At 42.1% G+C, this 17,897-nt stretch overlaps 1 protein-coding gene across 8 annotated transcripts in view; it reads left to right on the top strand.

Annotated features, from left to right (window-relative positions):
- RUNX1T1 (RUNX1 partner transcriptional co-repressor 1) overlaps positions 1-17,848 on the top strand; it is a 143,227-nt gene extending 125,379 nt beyond the window's left edge. For all 8 annotated transcript variants that reach the window (XM_033155558.1, XM_033155552.1, XM_033155557.1 and 5 more), the window contains 2 exons: positions 1,908-2,098; positions 16,414-17,848. In XM_033155558.1, coding sequence (XP_033011449.1) covers positions 1,908-2,098; positions 16,414-16,689 — 467 coding nt within the window. In that variant the 3' untranslated portion in view covers positions 16,690-17,848. The remainder of the gene's footprint in view (positions 1-1,907; positions 2,099-16,413) is intronic.
- Positions 17,849-17,897: the final 49 nt, after the last annotated feature.

Genomic DNA, 17,897 nt, shown 5'->3' with positions numbered 1-17,897 from the left:
GTACTAGGTTTGCCAAGTTAATAATTACTGCTTATTAAATTTTCAATTAATCATTGTCATTTTGCTTTGAATAAAGATGAAAATGAGATACACTGAATCAGGGGGAGGATAGTTTCCTTGTTAATTAGAGTAGTTGAGTTTTTAAAAAGGAAAGAAATCACTTGTTTCAGTTGTCAGTTGAACACGTGAAATCTTTCACTTCTCTTGCATCCAAAAAAAAAAAAAAAAACCCCACTGGCTCACGGATGACAAGTCATGTTATCCAATGTGAAAAAGCAGACTGCATTATGTTAGATAATGTAGATCTAAGACATTGTAACCATCCTCACATTACTCTATAGCCCTAGTTCAGTTAGTTATGCATTTGAGCACATGCTTGTCTGGAACAATAAAGAGTTTTGTGACCCCTTAACTGCTAAGAAATTTATTATGAAATAAGATTTTGTGGACTACACACTACTTCATCACAGATTTGCTAATCTTTAGGGCATCACATGCTTCCTTTCAGAATTTCTACTTCCTAGATGACTAACACTATCACTGTTGATGTTGCTATTATGGGTATGCTATTTTATTCACACACACATACATACATTGTATAGAATATAAACGTGTTTTCTTGTTTTCTAATATATTTCTGTATATGTTCTTCAGTGTAAGTCACTTACCTGCTTGGTGACAAGTGAGTGATAAGTTTAATTTTTATTAAGAAGAAATAACAGTACAGTGATACCTCCGGTTGTGGATGGGATCCGTTCCGGAGCTCCGGTCAGATCCCGAGTTCTCCGCAACCAGAGGGACCACTTCTGCACATGCGCGCGGTGCGGTAGAGCGCTTCTGCATATGCGCGCATGGCAAAACACTTCCAGGTTTGCCACTTTCGCAACCCGAAGTTTACGTTACCCAAGGGTAACATAAACCAAGGTGCTACTGTAAACATATTAGCAATAAAATAAAAACCATAAGGTGGTATTCTAATAAGTTTTATTTAAAGTAGGCCTGTTGAAATTAATGAAGACACCTAAGGTACTTCAATAGGTCTACTTTGAAGTAAAACTTGGTTGAATACCACCCAAGTGCTTTTTCACCAGGTTACACCTCTCACCTTGAATGCTTGTGCCTGGGCTGGAGGTGCGCGTTGAATTATTGGATTTTTGTGTGGCTTGAATGTAGACCACAAAAGTAAGAGTTACAACCATTTCCCCTTTTTTGCCTCGATTCCTCCCACTGGCATGTGGCCCTCAGAAAGTTCCCCATGAGGGAATGTGGCCTTTGGGTTAAAAACCCTGCCATGCAGTAACTCAGGCAAGGCCTGAAATAATAGCCAATCCTTCCCCTGTTTACCTCTGCTTCAATTTCCTTCCCTTCACTTGTTGTTTCCATTGTGTCTGTTTCAAGACTGCAGGCCCCTTGGGGCAGGAAACTGTGAAGCCTGTTCCATGCCAAGTACATTGATGACGCTATATATTAAATTTGATGGCAAAATAGTTAGGCTATATTCTTTCTCCTTGGCATACCTTGCTTTCCACAGAGAAAGTCTCTGGTATGCTAGTGTTCCAAAACACTAGAAATTCTCTCCCATGTGCCATGAGGTGGTATAGTCCTTGGAGAGGACTGTACCACACAAAAAGCCTGTTTCGATTGGCTCTAAGTAAGTACATTGGAAAGTAGGCAATAACTAAGTAACAAATCAAACCTAAGCAATGACAACATGGTTTTATTATTATGAACTAACTAACTGGTGCGCCATAACTTAGGTTCCATTCGGTTGGCAGAGGTTTGTCCTCATGAGGAATATCACTCAAGAACTTTCAGAGATCTAACTACTTAGTACATGGGACCATTTCCCCTTGACTAACACCCTTGTAATGTTCCTGTAAAGCTGAGGGAAATGTCTTACTTTGCAGAGGAAGCAGTCAATGAAGTAAAACGTCAAGCAATGACTGAGCTGCAGAAGGCAGTGTCGGAGGCAGAACGGAAAGCCCATGATATGATTACTACGGAGAGAGCTAAGATGGAACGCACAGTCGCAGAGGCCAAGCGGCAGGCAACAGAGGATGCACTAGCTGTGATCAATCAGCAAGAGGATTCTAGTGAGGTAAGCCACTCCCCTGCGGAAAAGGTCAACTCCAGATTCACTCCCAGCATGAGCTTAAGTGGGGCCCATTGCCCCATGTTTGAGTTCCCCTTTCAAAGTGTGTTTTCTTCCCCTCGTGTTTATTTTCATGTGTCTTTGCACTAGGCAAGCTGTTGATTGTAAAGAAAAAGCAAGAATGTTGTCTTAAGCAGAGGAAACCAATAAGAAAAAGGAGGAGTTGACAAAAATTGAGTTAGGCGAATGGTCCTTATCTAGTTTGACTGGGAGCAGATTTCCAGTACCCAAGGTGAGGTCGGTTTCCGCTCTGCTGCCTCAAATCCTTTTTGTAACTGGAGGTGGTCTGTGGTCTACCAGTGACTTGAACATACATTGGCTAACACTACACTCCTAAATACATTTACCTGGAAGTAAGGGCTTAGCCACACTTCCTATTGTCCCACTGCTTTCCTCCGAGGAAAACAGCTCTTTAGCGCCCAGTCAGAGCAAATGGCAATTTGTGTTTCCCCTAGATTGTCATTTGTTCTGATCTATTGCTAAAGAGTGGGTTTTCAGTTGGAAAGGAGCAAGACATGGGGAAACCACTTGGACCCATGCGTAGAAAGTGTGGGTCAAGCAGGAAATGGTTTGGTCCCATGCTTTCTAGGCATGACTCAAACACAAATATGGACAAGCTCTAAGACCTTTTGTCGAAACACATAAGCTGCGCCCTTAAGCTCATTAAAAGAAATCAGTTCCACTGAAAAGATAACAGAGATCTCTTCCAAATAAATGTGTCCAGGATTTGAACGCAGCCCCATTAAAAGTGACCTGCCTGGTCCCTCATATTGAAAGCATTGGAAGTGTTTTCTCTACAGGTATTTTTTGCAGCCCACCTATTTTCTGCTTGTGACACACAGTGGTTTAAAATGTGTGCAGTGTTCTGTGGGGAAAGGCCTTGGTGAATAATGCTACTTCCAGACATGAATTTGGATCTGGTGATCTCTAGTCCCTCCTAAGTCCTTGTTGCTCCCATTTCCTGGAAGAAACAGAGGCGCACAAATTTATTAATGCTGTACCCAAAATTTCTTCATTTTTTCCTTCGACTATTCACCATCAATTAATGAGGTGGAAATTGTAGTTGGAGAGTATCAAAGAACATGGTCGGGGGAATTTCTGTGAAATTCACATGGGTGGGGCTTTTATTGTATAAGTCTTACTTTGAGGTGCCCAGAGGGTGCTTGTGAGTTTTCTTTCTTTCATTCTACAAATCATCTCCCTGATGGTGTGGGCTCTGCAGCCTTCCCAGGTGCTCACACTTAAAAGAACGCTCAGCCAAGGGGTTTTGAGGAAGCAGGGTCTGAGAAGGCTGCAGACCACCAAGAGATAACTGTACAATGGGAGAGGACACTCATTCACACAAACACACACACACACCTCAGTCACTGAGTAAGTAAGATGTAAGTGCAAACTCTGCCCCAAAACAAAAATATTAAAGAATTTCTCAAGACTCCTGAGAAGGAGGCAGTGGTAGTGGGAAAACAACATCTTTTGCATGAGGTGAAGTTTATTTAGAAATATCGGGCAAGATATGGCTTAGCACTAATTTGAATGGGGCTTCAGCTTTATGAATCAAGTGTACACAGCCTTCAGTATCTTAAGTGTACAAGAGCATATGAAGCTGCCTTGTATTGTGTCAGCTGTGTCAGAGCATCACTGTTCTGGCTGGCAGTGGCTTTCCAAAGTCTCAGGTACAAGTCCTCTTCCCCCCCCCCTCAGACTTACCGCCCCACCTTTTTTCATTTGTACAATGCCAGAGATTAAATTCTGAACCCTTCATGTGTGTGTGGCCTATGGATACACAGGCTTAAGTGAAAATGTGCTAATTTAAGGCTGCATCCCTAAGCACACTTACTGGGGCGTAGGCCCCCCATTGAGCTCAGTGGGGGGGGTGTTCTGGGAAAAAAAACTTACTTAAGATTGAATGATTAAAGGCAGGGCTTTTTCCCCCAGCCAGAGCTCACAGGAGCTCAGCTCTAGAACCTCTTAGTTGGGCACCATTGCCTTTCAAAAAGAAAAAGGGAGAGAAGTTTATCATGAACTCTGGCACATCTTTTTCAAGAAAAATAGCACTGATTAAAGGTTTATCACTCATGTATTTTGATCCTTAACATATATGTTTGGAAACAAGTATAACAGAGGTTAAAGAAATGGAGGTGGAGGTTATAAGGCCAAATTACTTTCCCCTCAATAATAAATATATACCCACATGCATACACCAGTGGACTGAAATATAGCCATGGGAAATGCAACAGTAGTTTAGAGTACAGGACACTGGTGGTGCGTGTTGATTTCACCATATTTGGGGAGGGTGGCATATTTCTGAAACGAGCAACCACAAAAATTCCACGTCAGATTTATTTTATGAACTCTCCATTAAAAGCAAATATGAATTAGGAGCACAGTCTTGAGTTGACAGTTTCTCTCTGCTTTATGCTCCAAATTAAATTGTGTATTTTCTGAAAAACAGTACGAGCACTCCAGTTGTGATGTTTCCAACTGATGAAAATAGCTTTTGGCAGAAAAACAAACCCGTATGTGTTATTTAGTGGCTAAAAGTGGCATTGTATTCCCCCCCCCAAAGGAAGGTGGAGTCTGTGTGTGTACGGTATATTGGTCAGCACAGGGCCGGGTTGTCCATGGGGAGCAGGGAAGGAAACAGGCTAGCAGAGTTGTGAGAATATTTCCTTAATTAGAATTTATTATTTCAGCCACAGGGATTATGTGTAAAGGGAAGGGCTAGGGGCACAGCATATGGAAGAAGAAAAATAGAATCAAAGAGTAAATTAGATATGAAAAGATGCTTAACCTCAGTTCAGACTACAGCACGTCAGCGAAAGATTTGAATTTTTGTGGGATAATGACATGTGGTACCCTATATTAACAGGAACTCAGGAGTGAGAGAAAGCCAGTTCTGAAGTGTTTGGGATAAAACGAATTCTTGTGTTTCTCAGGGAATAAAGAATATGTTAAAAAACCCATGCAGAAAGGGAAGTCTTGATTAAACCCGCCCCAATAAACAGATGCTACGTATAATTCCTTTCAGTTTAACGTTGATGGGAGATTTCATTCTTTCCTTTTTATGGTAGTCTTTCCTCCTCCCCACCTCCTACCCCCCCCCCCCGTCAGCCGTTTACATGTAACAAGGTCTTTCAGAGAGCATGGCTTTTAATTAATTTATTCAATTCTAACTTAGAGACTTCTAAGGAGAGGTCTGTAGCGCTGACACATTTCACATGTTTGTCTTATTGTGAAGGATTCACATGCTCTTAATTGTTTGAAATGGTTTCCTTAATGTATTCAGTGAGCTGGTAACGTCAGAGTGACTTGGGTTAAAAGATGCAAATTAGCTACTTGCCCAATCATGAAAGAACTGGCAAAAATCACAGGCAGATAAATCAGTGGCATGCTGCAATACGTATCCATTATTTAAGGGAGAGTAAGATTTTAATTGGTCCCAGGCATCTCCAGAGATGAAAGGCTATTGTGGAATCGCTGGGTGCCCAGAGTTTCAGCTTAATGTGTAGCAGATGAATAGGGAGGAGACAAAAGGAATTGATTTTCAACATCTGAAAGTTTTCTCAGGAAGAGAGTCTAGGAGAAGAAGTATATGCATATATTTTTTAGTACTTAACTGTTCCACTGAAGAATTAAATATGACATAAATTAAAATATAACAGCATTTTGCAGCTCAGATATGCCAAGGCAGTGTCTTTGTGAATGCAGTCTGCTATGATCATTAAAATACAGTCCTCTCTGTACAGATTTACATCAATGACTTTTTTTGTTATGAAAAGTTAAATCGGAAAGTTAAATACCTACCAGGAAGGAGTGAGTTTGATACCTGGAGGGATGCCTGAGGCTTTTGAACTTTTTGAATTGCAATATGAACTGACCCAGGCGAATGTGCGTATTGAAACTCAGGGAAGTATCCAGAGAAATCAATCTGCTAGTGCAAAGACTTTGGCTGCACAACAAAACGTCCCCTCGCTCTCCTCTTCCCATGCATCCCTTCATGTTCTGGAGGGAATTTGGGGAGGGTGTGGAATGACAGAAGGAGGGGAGGTTCTGTTGAGCAAGCAAAAACCCTTGGGCTAGTGGATCTCCTTTCTTGGATGCCACCTTCTGTTACCCACTGACTTCCTCAATTCCTGAATGTTACAATGCAGTTCTAAGCTCCAAAAGTGGTATCAAAATGTATTTAGAAATGTATATTTTGGGGGGGGGGTTTCCTCTCTCTGACCCTTGGGGCTCTCACTTCGCCACACACCCTCTCCAAGCTGCATAACTTATTTCCAGGTCACATCTCTCGCTAACCCTGTTCCATGTCCTCTTCAGATGTATTTGCCTAGATGGAATGCGTCCTTGAACTGTGACAATGCATCTTACTGACCTGTCTGTGGAAGGAGAAATATCTGACTTTTGCATGGCTGGAATGCAGGAGCGATTTGCCCGGTGGGGCAGAGCTACAGCAACAGCCTCCCAGCAGGACTGCCACTTTCTATTTTCATAAGGTTTTAGCGTTTACTTGGAGTAGACTCATTGAAATTAATGAACCTACATTAGCTGAGTTCATTAATTTTGGTGGGTCTACTCCAAGTAGGATTAACAGTGGCTACAATTCTTAGGAGTCCATGTTTTCAGATTGCGGGTTCTACAGTTTAGTAATGCCAACCTACAGAGTGATGATGCCTTTCACCTTGCTCTTGGACACCTGTGTCCTCTTGCTGGCTCTTATAGACTGCTGGTGGTGCAGCGTGATGGACTGCAGAGGTAGTCAGAATCCTAACTCCATTGTGGGCGTGTGGGAATTTTCTGGGGCTCTCCATTGACTTCAGAGAAGTCTTCCGTAGTCGCTTGTGCTATTGTTGGCGGTGGAACTGAGCCCTAGTGAACACAGGATACCAGCTAACTCCTGTTCCCTCTTTGTCATGTCCCCAAGTCCCCCCCAGTCCATGCACACCTGCCTATGTGCTTAGTGGAACCAAGTAGTGCAAGTGTGTAGCATAATTTCTCCACTACCAAGTCATGGGTTCCATTGGCTTGAGGTGTTTTAAGAGCATTCTTTCCTGTCCAGTCGGTGTAATTGATGGATACAGTTGCTCTTTAAATCCCTATTTACTAACCTCCTAAGGGGGGGGGGGCTAGTAACAGACATTACAAACTTTTTTCTTTTACTGTTCATAGCCCTCGTCAGACATTTGTGGAGAGCTTGGGGGGGGGGGCTTGGAGTGGGAGAGGGCAAACACTCAAGTTCCACCTCAGCATCCTCATATATTGTGGGGATTCTTTGCTGGAGCCCCCCACGTGCAGGACTAGGTCAACTGCACACGGGATTCCAGTTGCCGGGGATCTGCGGCCAGCGCCTCACATGCGTCTCCGCACGGGCACCGGCCAAGCCTGCGAACGGGACGGCCGATGGTACCGGAGCTTAAACTCACACCGGCCGTTGTCCACCAGGCTAAATCTGAAGGTGCGTGAGTAGTCCGACGAAAAAGAGTGCCTCGTAAAAGAACCCGCGAGCACTTGCTACCTCCTAAATTGTTCCCTTAGTTAACGTACCCAAATAAAAGGTGGCCAAAACTACGGCCAGGAAAAAACGCCCATAGACCACGAAAAATAAAATTGAGACGAAATACAGACAATCACTGTTTCTTTTAGATGGCTTTGGCTGACCTGCATAGGCTATTACCTTTATCTATACCTAACTGTACTAACATTCCCTAGGCTAGCCGTCCCTGAACCGCCAATTCTTCCGCAAGTTCTAGGCTACCTAAGACTAAAGCTATCTAAGCCTAAACCGCCAAATCTTCCGCAAGCTAACCTCACTACCTCCAGCACGCACTTCCAACCCAACCAACCCGATCCCTGAAACCCCAACTATCTACATCTAAATCATCTGAACCCTAACTCTGACTGTCCGCCTAATACGGGGAGCCGCAGCCTTTTATTGACAACCAAGTGCAACGTCATGATCGATAAATTTACCAATAGGAACACTGTTGCTGCCCCCAAAAAAGGCGGGAAGCAGATTAACTGATCATTCACAATTTGAACCTCTGGAACCAAAAAGTCTAGGCGGAGGGATCTCAGTGGTGAGACGCCTACTGAGCCCTGCTTTCGCTTTCACTTCTAAACGGAAGGATACATAAAATAGTGCATAACATTAACATTAACTTAAAGCAAATAATCACGGGTTCAAAGGAACCCACGAAGTGTATTCCCACAATATATCCTCATTTAGTACAAGGGGCTGAAGAGGACTTTTGAGCATGTTGGGTTAAACAATGTGGGCTTTGATGCTTAGACCTTCGGACCATGAGATGGTTTGGACTGGAGCCGGCTTGCACAGGGATGTTAGTGGGCAGGACTTGTGGGCAGCATGGGTAGGCAAACTAAGGCCCAATCACCTTCTAAATCCAGCCCGTGGACGGTCTGGGAATCAGTGTGTTTTTACATGAGTAGAATGTGTCCTTTTATTTAAAATGCATTTATGGGTTATTTGTGGGGCATAGGAATTTGTTCACTTCCCCTCCCCCCAAAAAATAGTCCGGGCCCCCCACAAGGTCTGAGGGGCAGTGGACCAGCCCCCTGCTGAAAATGTCTGCTGACGCCTGATCTACAGCCTCCAAACTTTAAGCCTACACTTGTTCACCCAAAATGTCTGAATAGGGCTTATGAATACATTCAAAGCAGGATCAGGAATGAGCCACTCAAGTGTTCCATCCTCTACTGGCATGCATGGCTTAATCAAGGATGTCCTCTTTTGATTAAACCATTGTTTGTTATTACAGTATGTTTGAATGGGGAAAATATGGTTCAGGCAAACTCTCCAAACAGAATGTTTTACAATACTCATTAGGCAGTTCATTCAAACCATAGTTTAATCAATTGCTCCTTCTATGGATCCAAAGACAAAGTAATTGATTAAGTCACATCTTTAATTAAGCGAGCTCCCGAATTTGACCTATTTCTAACAGACCACTTTCATAATTTCAGTTGAATGAAAGTTCCGGTAGCACGCACCTGAACTTATCTTTGCTACCGCTCAAAGCATAAAATCGACCTTTCTCCACAGCTTAGAAAAATAAAAACAGGAGAAGTTGCAACATAAATGAAAGAATTGGTCTAGTGGTGCTAATTGGTTGCTTAATTTCATTGGAAGAAAGGATGTTTTAGAAGTAGAACAACCCGTCAACAGATAACTTCTTCACCACTTCTTTATAGCTATAGAAAAGGAAGCTAGGCAAAAAATGATGCACTCATCAGAAGACTATTTGGCTAGGAGCCAAACCATGTGTGAACATGCTCTCCTTTAGTGACTTGCTGTGCTTGGCTTGGCTTTATGAGTTGTGCAAATGAATTTAAATAGTGAGGACGAATGGCTTAGTGAACTTACTGCCAAGGTTATTAGAAAAGTTAAAACATCTGTTTTCCTGTACCAACGTACAATGACACTGGAGAATCTTACACATACCGTACTCTTCACTGCCCATGTGGGTTGTAGAGTTTTTGCTAGCTGGAGCAGATGCTTTTCTTTCCTTCTGACATCTGTTCAGATAAAAACACAAGTGCAGCTGATCCAACAATATTATGTTGGGTTTATCTGCTTTGCAATTTTGCTCGGCTGTACGTTTTGAAAACACCACATCTAGCATATCCCCCCCCCATTAGCAGACTTTGGAGATCACAGCCAAAAGTGTGACTCCTAAATGAAAGAACTCCGTGGAGCATTGCTGCAGTTCATATTGGTAAATTCACGTATTTATAGGCATTTGCAAAGTGACTTAACATATTAATTTATCACAGAACACACTTGCACTATATTTGTGTTCACATATTCAAAGTGGATGAAGAGCTGAGAGATTCTGGGGTTTCCCACATTTTTAGTGGCAATTGTCTATATTGATAGACAATACTGTCAAAGCAATCAGGAAAAATTAAAACAAATTAATATATAATTATGTCCCTCTATGCACTGGCTGCAAAAAAAATAATCCAAGAAAAATGAGTTCAATAAATTCACTATAAATTGTTGCTTTGATTCAGGTGGTTTCAGGTTTAATCTGAAATCAAGCTGGATTTGAGTTTGTTGGTAACTTCTCTCTCTTGCATCATTGGATTTACAAAAGGCAAAATAATAACAGAATTGGAGCTGTCAAAGATGCACAAGGGAAACTATGTTTTAATGCTCAGGAACTTGGAAAAGTCTTTTATGCTATGGATTTTTATATTATGGATGTATGTTCTGTATTATTTTATTAATACTATTGCCTAATAGATGTTTGGCTAGCCTTTGGCTAGAACAATAAACTTATGAACTTGAACCATAATTGTGAGAATTCTCTTATAAATGGATTTTCAAAAGCAGAGAAAATACTTCAGCTACATAAACACCCCTTAATATGTGAATTTGTAATCATTATAGAAGATGAAGCCAAGACCACAGCTGGTATTCAAGCTTGCTTAATCCAAATTCTGATTGGTTACAAGTGCTCAGTTGCCTGTAGATGGAATAATGAAACAAAAACACAGAAGTGTGTGTGATCTTAAAAAATCCTATATATTGAACCATTTTTTTACTATCTCTTTGGTGATTCTATAGAAGACATAGGGCCAGTGGAACTGGGCAGAGCACTGCCAGACTAGCTTTGAAACATGTATCCAAAAAGGTCAACATGAGCAAATCCTTGGATTTTATGCCTTGCCCTTTCGAGGTTAAGGAACAGCATTTCTCAATTTCAGTGGCCTCAAACATTTTTAAACCTGTGTTAGATGATGACCACTTAACTTTCTGCAGTATCTAGTGCATATGTGTGTGACAAACCTTCCAAACCTTGTCCCTGTTGATTTGACATCTAAGAACTCATTAATAATAATAATAATAATAATATATTTATACCCTGCCCATCTCGCTGGGTTTCCCCAGCCACTCTGGGCAGCTTCCAACAAAACATTAAAATACAATAGTCCATCAAACATTAAAACAGGGCTTCCTTCAGATGTCTTCTAAAAGTCTGATACAGTGGTACCTCTGGTTATCTACTTAATTCATTCCGGAGGTCCGTTCTTAACCTGAAACTTTTCTTATCCTGAAGCACCGCTTTAGCTAATGGAGCCTCCCGCTGCCACTGCGCCTCCAGAGCACGATTTCTGTTCTTATCCTGAAGCAAAGTTCTTAACCTGAAGCATTATTTTTGGGTTAGCGGAGTATGTAACCTGAAGCGTATGTAACCCGAGGTACCACTGTAGTTGTTTTTCTCTTTGACATCTGGTGGGAGGGCGTTCCACAGGGCTGATATGGTGGATCAGGCCATATCAACATGCCTAGGTCAGCATTTTGTTTTCCAATAGGGACTGACCAGGTAACCCAGAAAAGTTCTCCTGTTGGGCATCTCATTCATCCAGTCAAGGGTTCTCTGTTGTTTCAGATGAGAATGGCAGCCTGTTTAGTTGACTTAGTTCACTGGATTCAATGGCAATTAGCTGTCATCATCATTTATGTACTTGACATCTACAACAAGGCAATGGATTACTTTGAGAGAGAAGGTCTCATCAAAGTGGCTAGGCCATTACAATTGCTGTCATTTAAAGTAAGCACAAAGGGATTCATTTATGTAAGCAGCACTAGTTTATGCCTGACATACACAAATGGTGGCTCTACACTAACTTCTGCAAGGGCAAGTCCTGTCTCACAAACCTATTCGAGTTCTTTGAGAGTGTCAACAAGCATATGGATAGAGACGATCTAGTTGACATAGCAAACTTGGACTTGCAAAAAGCTTTTGACAAAGTACCTCACCAAAGACTCCTGAGTAAGCTTAGTTGTCAAGGAATAAGATGGAGAGGTCCCATTGTGGATCGGGAATTGGTTAAGTTGCAGGTAGCAAAGAGTAGGAAAAAATGGAAAAGTTCTCTGGATGGAAAGATGTAAAAAGTGCAGTCCCATAAGGATCGGTATTGGAACTTGTGCTTTTTAACTTGCTCATAAACAATCTAGAGATAGGATTGAGAAGTAAGGTGACCTGGTTTGCTGATGATATCCCAAATTGTTCAAGGTTGTTAAAAACAAAAAGAGAATGTGTGAAGAGCTCGAAAAGGACCTCTCCAAACTGAGTAAACTGTGGGGTAAGGGACGAAGTAAGATGGCAAATGCAATTCAGTGTAAACAAGTGTAAAGTTCTGCCTGTTGCAGCAAAATAAATATTCATTTCACATATACACTCACGGGGTCTAAACTGGTGATGGCAGACCAGCAGCAAGACCTAGGGGTCATAGTAGCTGGATGAAGACATCAACCCAATGTGGGGCAGCTGTGAAAAAGGCACATTCCATGCTAGGGATCATTAGGAAAGGAATTGAAAATAAAACTGCTGATATTATAATACCTTTATGGAAATCTATGGTGCAGCAGCATTTGGAATACTGTGTACAGTTCTGGTCACTTCACCACAAGAAAAAGGATATTGCAGATTTGGAAAAGTTTCAGAAAAGGGCAACCAAAACAATTTAGGGCAACTCCCCTATGAAGAAATGTTGCAGCCTCTAAGACTTTTTGATTTAGAGTAAAGGCGAGTAAGAGACATGATAGAAGTTTATAAAATTATGCCTGTTTGGACTTGTGTCCACATGAGAACTAAGCCACCCGACATTCCATTTACAAATTGGTCATTGCCACCTAGAGACAGATACCATAGCTCAGTGGTAAGGCAGAAAGTCCCAGGTTCAGTCTGTGACATGACATCTCCAAGGCCAGGCAGCAGGGGATGTGGAGACTCTGGAGAGCCCCGGCCAGTATATCTGAGCTACGAGAGCTTGGAAATTCATAAACATGAAACCTTAGCATCTGCAATATCCTTAGCTCACCCAGGAGCTGGTTTCCAGGGAGAAGGTGTAGAAGTGGGATCTTTCTCCAGGCATGGAATTGACTAATAACAGCACTTTCTGTTCCTTTCAGTGAGGTGTAGATAAGGTTTCCTGTGTGGCTCCATTGAAATGAATGGCGGTTGTGCACTTGTAGTATGGCTTTCTGGTTTGCAACCCAAGTATTTTATCACGAGCTTAATAGTGTTCTATTAGAAATCTCCCACCTTTGCCACATTTATAATTTTGGAAACTTCTTTCCATTGCGATTATCTTTTGTTTGAAAATAAAATATTAAAACTACAATGAGCCCTCTGCATTCCCTGCAGATAAAGTGTAAGCAGAACAAACCTGAAACCACGGACAGTGAATCAAAGCCAGCTGATGATAGACAAGGAGTCTGTATTCCCAGCAATTTTAACCACTAAAAAACATCTGTTTCTCTGTGTTGGTAATTCCACCTTTTAAAAAGAGTTTTTAAAAGATGGGAACAATTTTTGCAAATAGAAGGGGGGGGGGGGGGAAATCCCAGTTCATGCATTTGTAATTACCTGGTTTAGTCTGCAGGCTTAATCGGTATGAGTTGAGTTAGGAAAGCTGCATGCATCTGATTTCAATCTAGTGAGGAGAGAGGGAGAGGGAGAGAGCAATGAGTATTGGACACTTAACTATTCTTGCATCTGCCAAAACATTCCTGTGCCAAAAAGAGAGAGTAAATCTAACACGGGGACTGTTTTCTAAAGAAGCCACTTGACTCCGATTAAATGTTTAATTTCCTTAAAACAGTGTTTTGGATTTAGTTCTTTGTTCTTTCCTGGTAATTGGGATTTCTGTTGTAGTTTAGGAATCTCACTTATCGGCTGGCTCTGCTCCAGCCATCCAGCTGGCATTGCAAAGCTGGAGGAAAGTGAGCAGCAGGCATCCTTTCTGGTGGCTTCCCACTTGGCAGGGAGCGAAAGGGAGCAGAATTGGAGGACGCCGTCAGCTGGCGATATTCTTAACAAGGAATTTGTTGTTTGGAATTAAACGCGAGCAGGGAATGAACTTCTTAGCATTTTTAAACACAGGCCTTCTTTTTAATAGAAAGAAATGAGATTTCAGCAGTGCAACCGGGCTTGCTTGACCAGCACTGCGGTGGAAACCTATTAGCATATTGTCAAGGAAGTCTAATGCAGTTTCCTTAACCCTAGGGCAGTATTCTTCAACCTTTTCTGGCCATTTGTGCAAGTGGCGACCCTTTAAAAAAAACCAACACCATATATTTGTATAGTGTTAGTGTTGCTATTGTGGCTCAAGCCATGAGCCAATAGCAGGTCCTGAACCACTGGTTGTAAATCAATGCCCTCAGGTGGCTTATAGTTAGCAAAGGCCAACCTTCCCTAATATGCCACAAATAACCAACACTGTCTATGTGTTTGGCCTGGGCCTGCAACTTTTATAACAGCAAAGTGTGTAAGCACGGTTGCAAGGTTGCTGTAATATTTATGGTGGATTTGCACAGGAAGGGGAGAAATCTTAGTTTATTTTTAATTGCATGTCACCTTAAAGCGCTAGCTGCTACATGGCTTCAGGAGAACAAAGTCCCGAAATTGTGTGGCAGCTGCCCAACCTGTCTCTGAAGGAGCTTCATGGGCAGTTTAGTGATACAGAAGAGCGCTGCATTCATCTGCAAACTTGAGTCTTGATGTGTCTGCTGTAGCACACAGGTTTAAAGAGGCCTTTTACAAACTCTGGCAAGTCTGTAAGCGTTTCTGTTAGATTGAATATGTTACCGGTTTTGTTTTAGAAAGGCTAAGCTGCCATCCAGAAGATGGTGGGTTCATGGGGTTTCTTTCATCTAAGCCTTTCCAGGACCGGCCCCACCAGTAGGCAGAAGGAAGTGGCTGCCTCAGGTAGCAGATACTAAGGGTTTGGGCAGTCGGACAGATCTTTGTGTGTTACCAAGACTGCCCTGCATCAGTTCAGGTGCAATGGAGGAGGATGCCCCATCACTGGGGTTGGAAATAAAATTCAACTACCTGGAGGAATGTGCTTTAAATGTATGGTGTGTGCACAACTATACTTTTACATTTAAGATGTCCAGCATTTCTAGTTACTACTATTTTTACTTTTAATGGTGCTAATTTGGTTTCTTTCCTATTTATAAAAAAAATCTCACCTGCCCTTTGCCATAAGGTCCCCGCAATAAAATATACAATTATAAAACCAAATAAAAACATAGGGCGTGTAAATCCATTCCAAATGGAACAGAACTGTAGAAATTCAGCCAAAAAAAAAAAAGGAAGAAGAAAAGTGTGAGCCTCACAAAACATGTTGCCTTACCTGTCAAAGACCAGGATGAAGAAGCGCATTGTCAGCATATGGTGAAAGGTGTACAGTAAAGATGCTCGTTGCACCTCTGTGCATGGCAAACTTAGTCACTTTCTCTGTGCCAGGCATTAAATTGTGCAACCCGCAATCCACAATCCTGGCACAGAGAAAGTGATTAAGTTTACCATTTGTGTGAATGTAAAGGTGGCCTAGAAAACTGATCACAACTGAACTCTGTGTGACTTGGAATGGCCATAACTCAGTGTGCATGCAAAATATACATATCCACGTAAGCCTAGAAAGGGCTCCCCTCTGAAGCCCAGAAGAGCCAACAGAGTCAGTGCTGATCTAGATGGGCCAATTCTCTGGATCAGTGTAATGCCACTTCCCATGTTCCCATGGGTGCTTTCCCCACCCCCCACCCCCCAAAAATTAAAAGCCTTTGTACTTACAGCATATGGTGCATTGTAGATAGTGATCTATTGTAGATAATGATCTTTAGATGTCCCATGGGCAGCTCTTTCTCCCTCTACCGTGAGACAGCTCCCTGCATTTTGGAAACTCACCAGAGCTGTAAATGGGGTGAAAAAGCAGTTGACACCTTTTCACTTGGTATTACAATTTATATCTCCAATTCTTTTAACTAGGCCAGGATTAAGGGTTGGATCCAGAGGTGCTCAGAGCAGAGGTATCTTTCTGGAGACACTCCTACAGGCAGAAAGCTATCTTTGGTGATCCCCTTTTCCCTTGCATTCCTCTGCGCCCTCCAGAAAGTCTACTCTGGAGGGTTGGTGGACCTCAGGAATAGCACTGGGGCCTGCAGAAGAAAGGGGAAATCGGCGAAATTCGCTCCCCTTCCTCCGGCAGTGATTCTCTACTAGATCCAAATCACTTCTGTGAATGGAAGGAGCCTTTCCGTTCACAGGACAGCAGGTCCAACCCAGCTGTTAGCAAGTATATTATGCTAATGCTACCATTAATACTCATGTTGACATTCCAGCCAAATGACTGACATGCCTTGCTCCGTCTCTCTCTCTCTCTCTCTCTCTCTCTCTCTCTCTCTCTCTCTCTCTCTCCCTCTCTCTCTCCCTCTGTCTCTTCTACAGAGTTGCTGGAACTGTGGCCGTAAAGCTAGTGAAACCTGCAGCGGTTGCAACACGGCGCGATACTGTGGCTCATTTTGCCAGCATAAGGACTGGGAGAAACATCACCACATCTGTGGACAGACACTTCAAGCCCAGCAGCAAGGAGAGACACCAGCAGTCAGCTCCTCCGCAACGCCCAACAGTGGAGCCGGGAGCCCGATTGACACACCACCAGCAGCTACTCCTCGGTCAAACACCCCTGGGACTCCGTCCACCATAGAAGCAACTCCTCGCTAAGACTGAACTGCAGAACTACTAAAAACAAAAACAAACAAAAACACAAAACAAAATTCCTCATCCTCAGATGCTCAAAGGTTTTTACTGAACTGTCACGTTTCAATACTGCAAAAGAACTTAAACTGTATCTTGAGGTAGAAGTAAAAATAAAAAATAAAAAAAATACAGAAGGCCAGTAACGGGTCATAATGACTTCTTCTGGAAAACAAAGATACCTTTCCTTTAGGAAACTGAGAAGAGCAGATAATTTTAACACATACAAAATGATAGATTTGACCTCCTCCCTGTTATTTTCCAGTGGCTGGGATTTTAAACTAGATGACCTCATTAACAGATGCTTTACCAAACAGCAAACCAAGAGATTGCTAATTGCTGTTGAAAGCAAAAATGCTAATAATATAAAGTCACAATGTTCTTTATAACAATAATGGGATTTAATAAAAAAATGCGAGAGAGAGAGAGAGATGAGAGAGAGAGAGAGAAATAAAGAAAGAGAGAGAGAGAAAAAACCCTCAAGGGCATGAGCATTGGATAAAACAGCAGCAGATATATTAAGAAGAAGATGTATAGTGTCCGTGGGTTACTGACTGAACTCTGAAGGCCCGCATCAAAAACGCGCAGATGTGCAGCAGATTGGAAGGAGACACAGATGTTCATTTTTTTTCTTGTTTCTGAATGAAATATAATAATATCCAGGTCAACAGAATGAAAAATGGAAGATGATTTGCAGTGGGATGTAGGACTTAAAAAAAAACAGCAGTAAAGGGGGGGAAATTGCCATCTTACAAAACGGCTCCTCTTCCTTTCCGTTCTTTGTTTTGTTTGGGGTTTTTTTTTCGTTTTCGTTTTTGTTTCTTGTTTTCTTGTTTAGTACAGAAATAAGGACACAGCCTGCAGTTAATTAGCATTTTGGCAGCTACAACATCAACCAGCTGCCTCTACCCACCCAAAAAAATATAAAGCTTAAAAAAAATTCCTTCACTTTTTTACAAGGTTCCACAGAGTAAGACAATCGGGTCTATTCAACCTCATTCATTTTTTGTATCAACAACGACGATAAATAACAGTGACTCCAGCTCCAGAACCCTTCCAAAATTCTTTCCATCCCATCCTGTCTGGGTTTTTAATAAAGAAAAAAAAAGATATATTAAAAATGGGGGGGGCAAATCTAGTAGTTCTCTTGGTGTTATAACACTTCTGTCCTGTGA

This window comes from Lacerta agilis, chromosome 7 (assembly GCF_009819535.1).
Source record: "Lacerta agilis isolate rLacAgi1 chromosome 7, rLacAgi1.pri, whole genome shotgun sequence".
Lineage (NCBI taxonomy): Eukaryota > Metazoa > Chordata > Lepidosauria > Squamata > Lacertidae > Lacerta > Lacerta agilis.
This window is presented reverse-complemented; position numbering and strand designations above follow the sequence as displayed.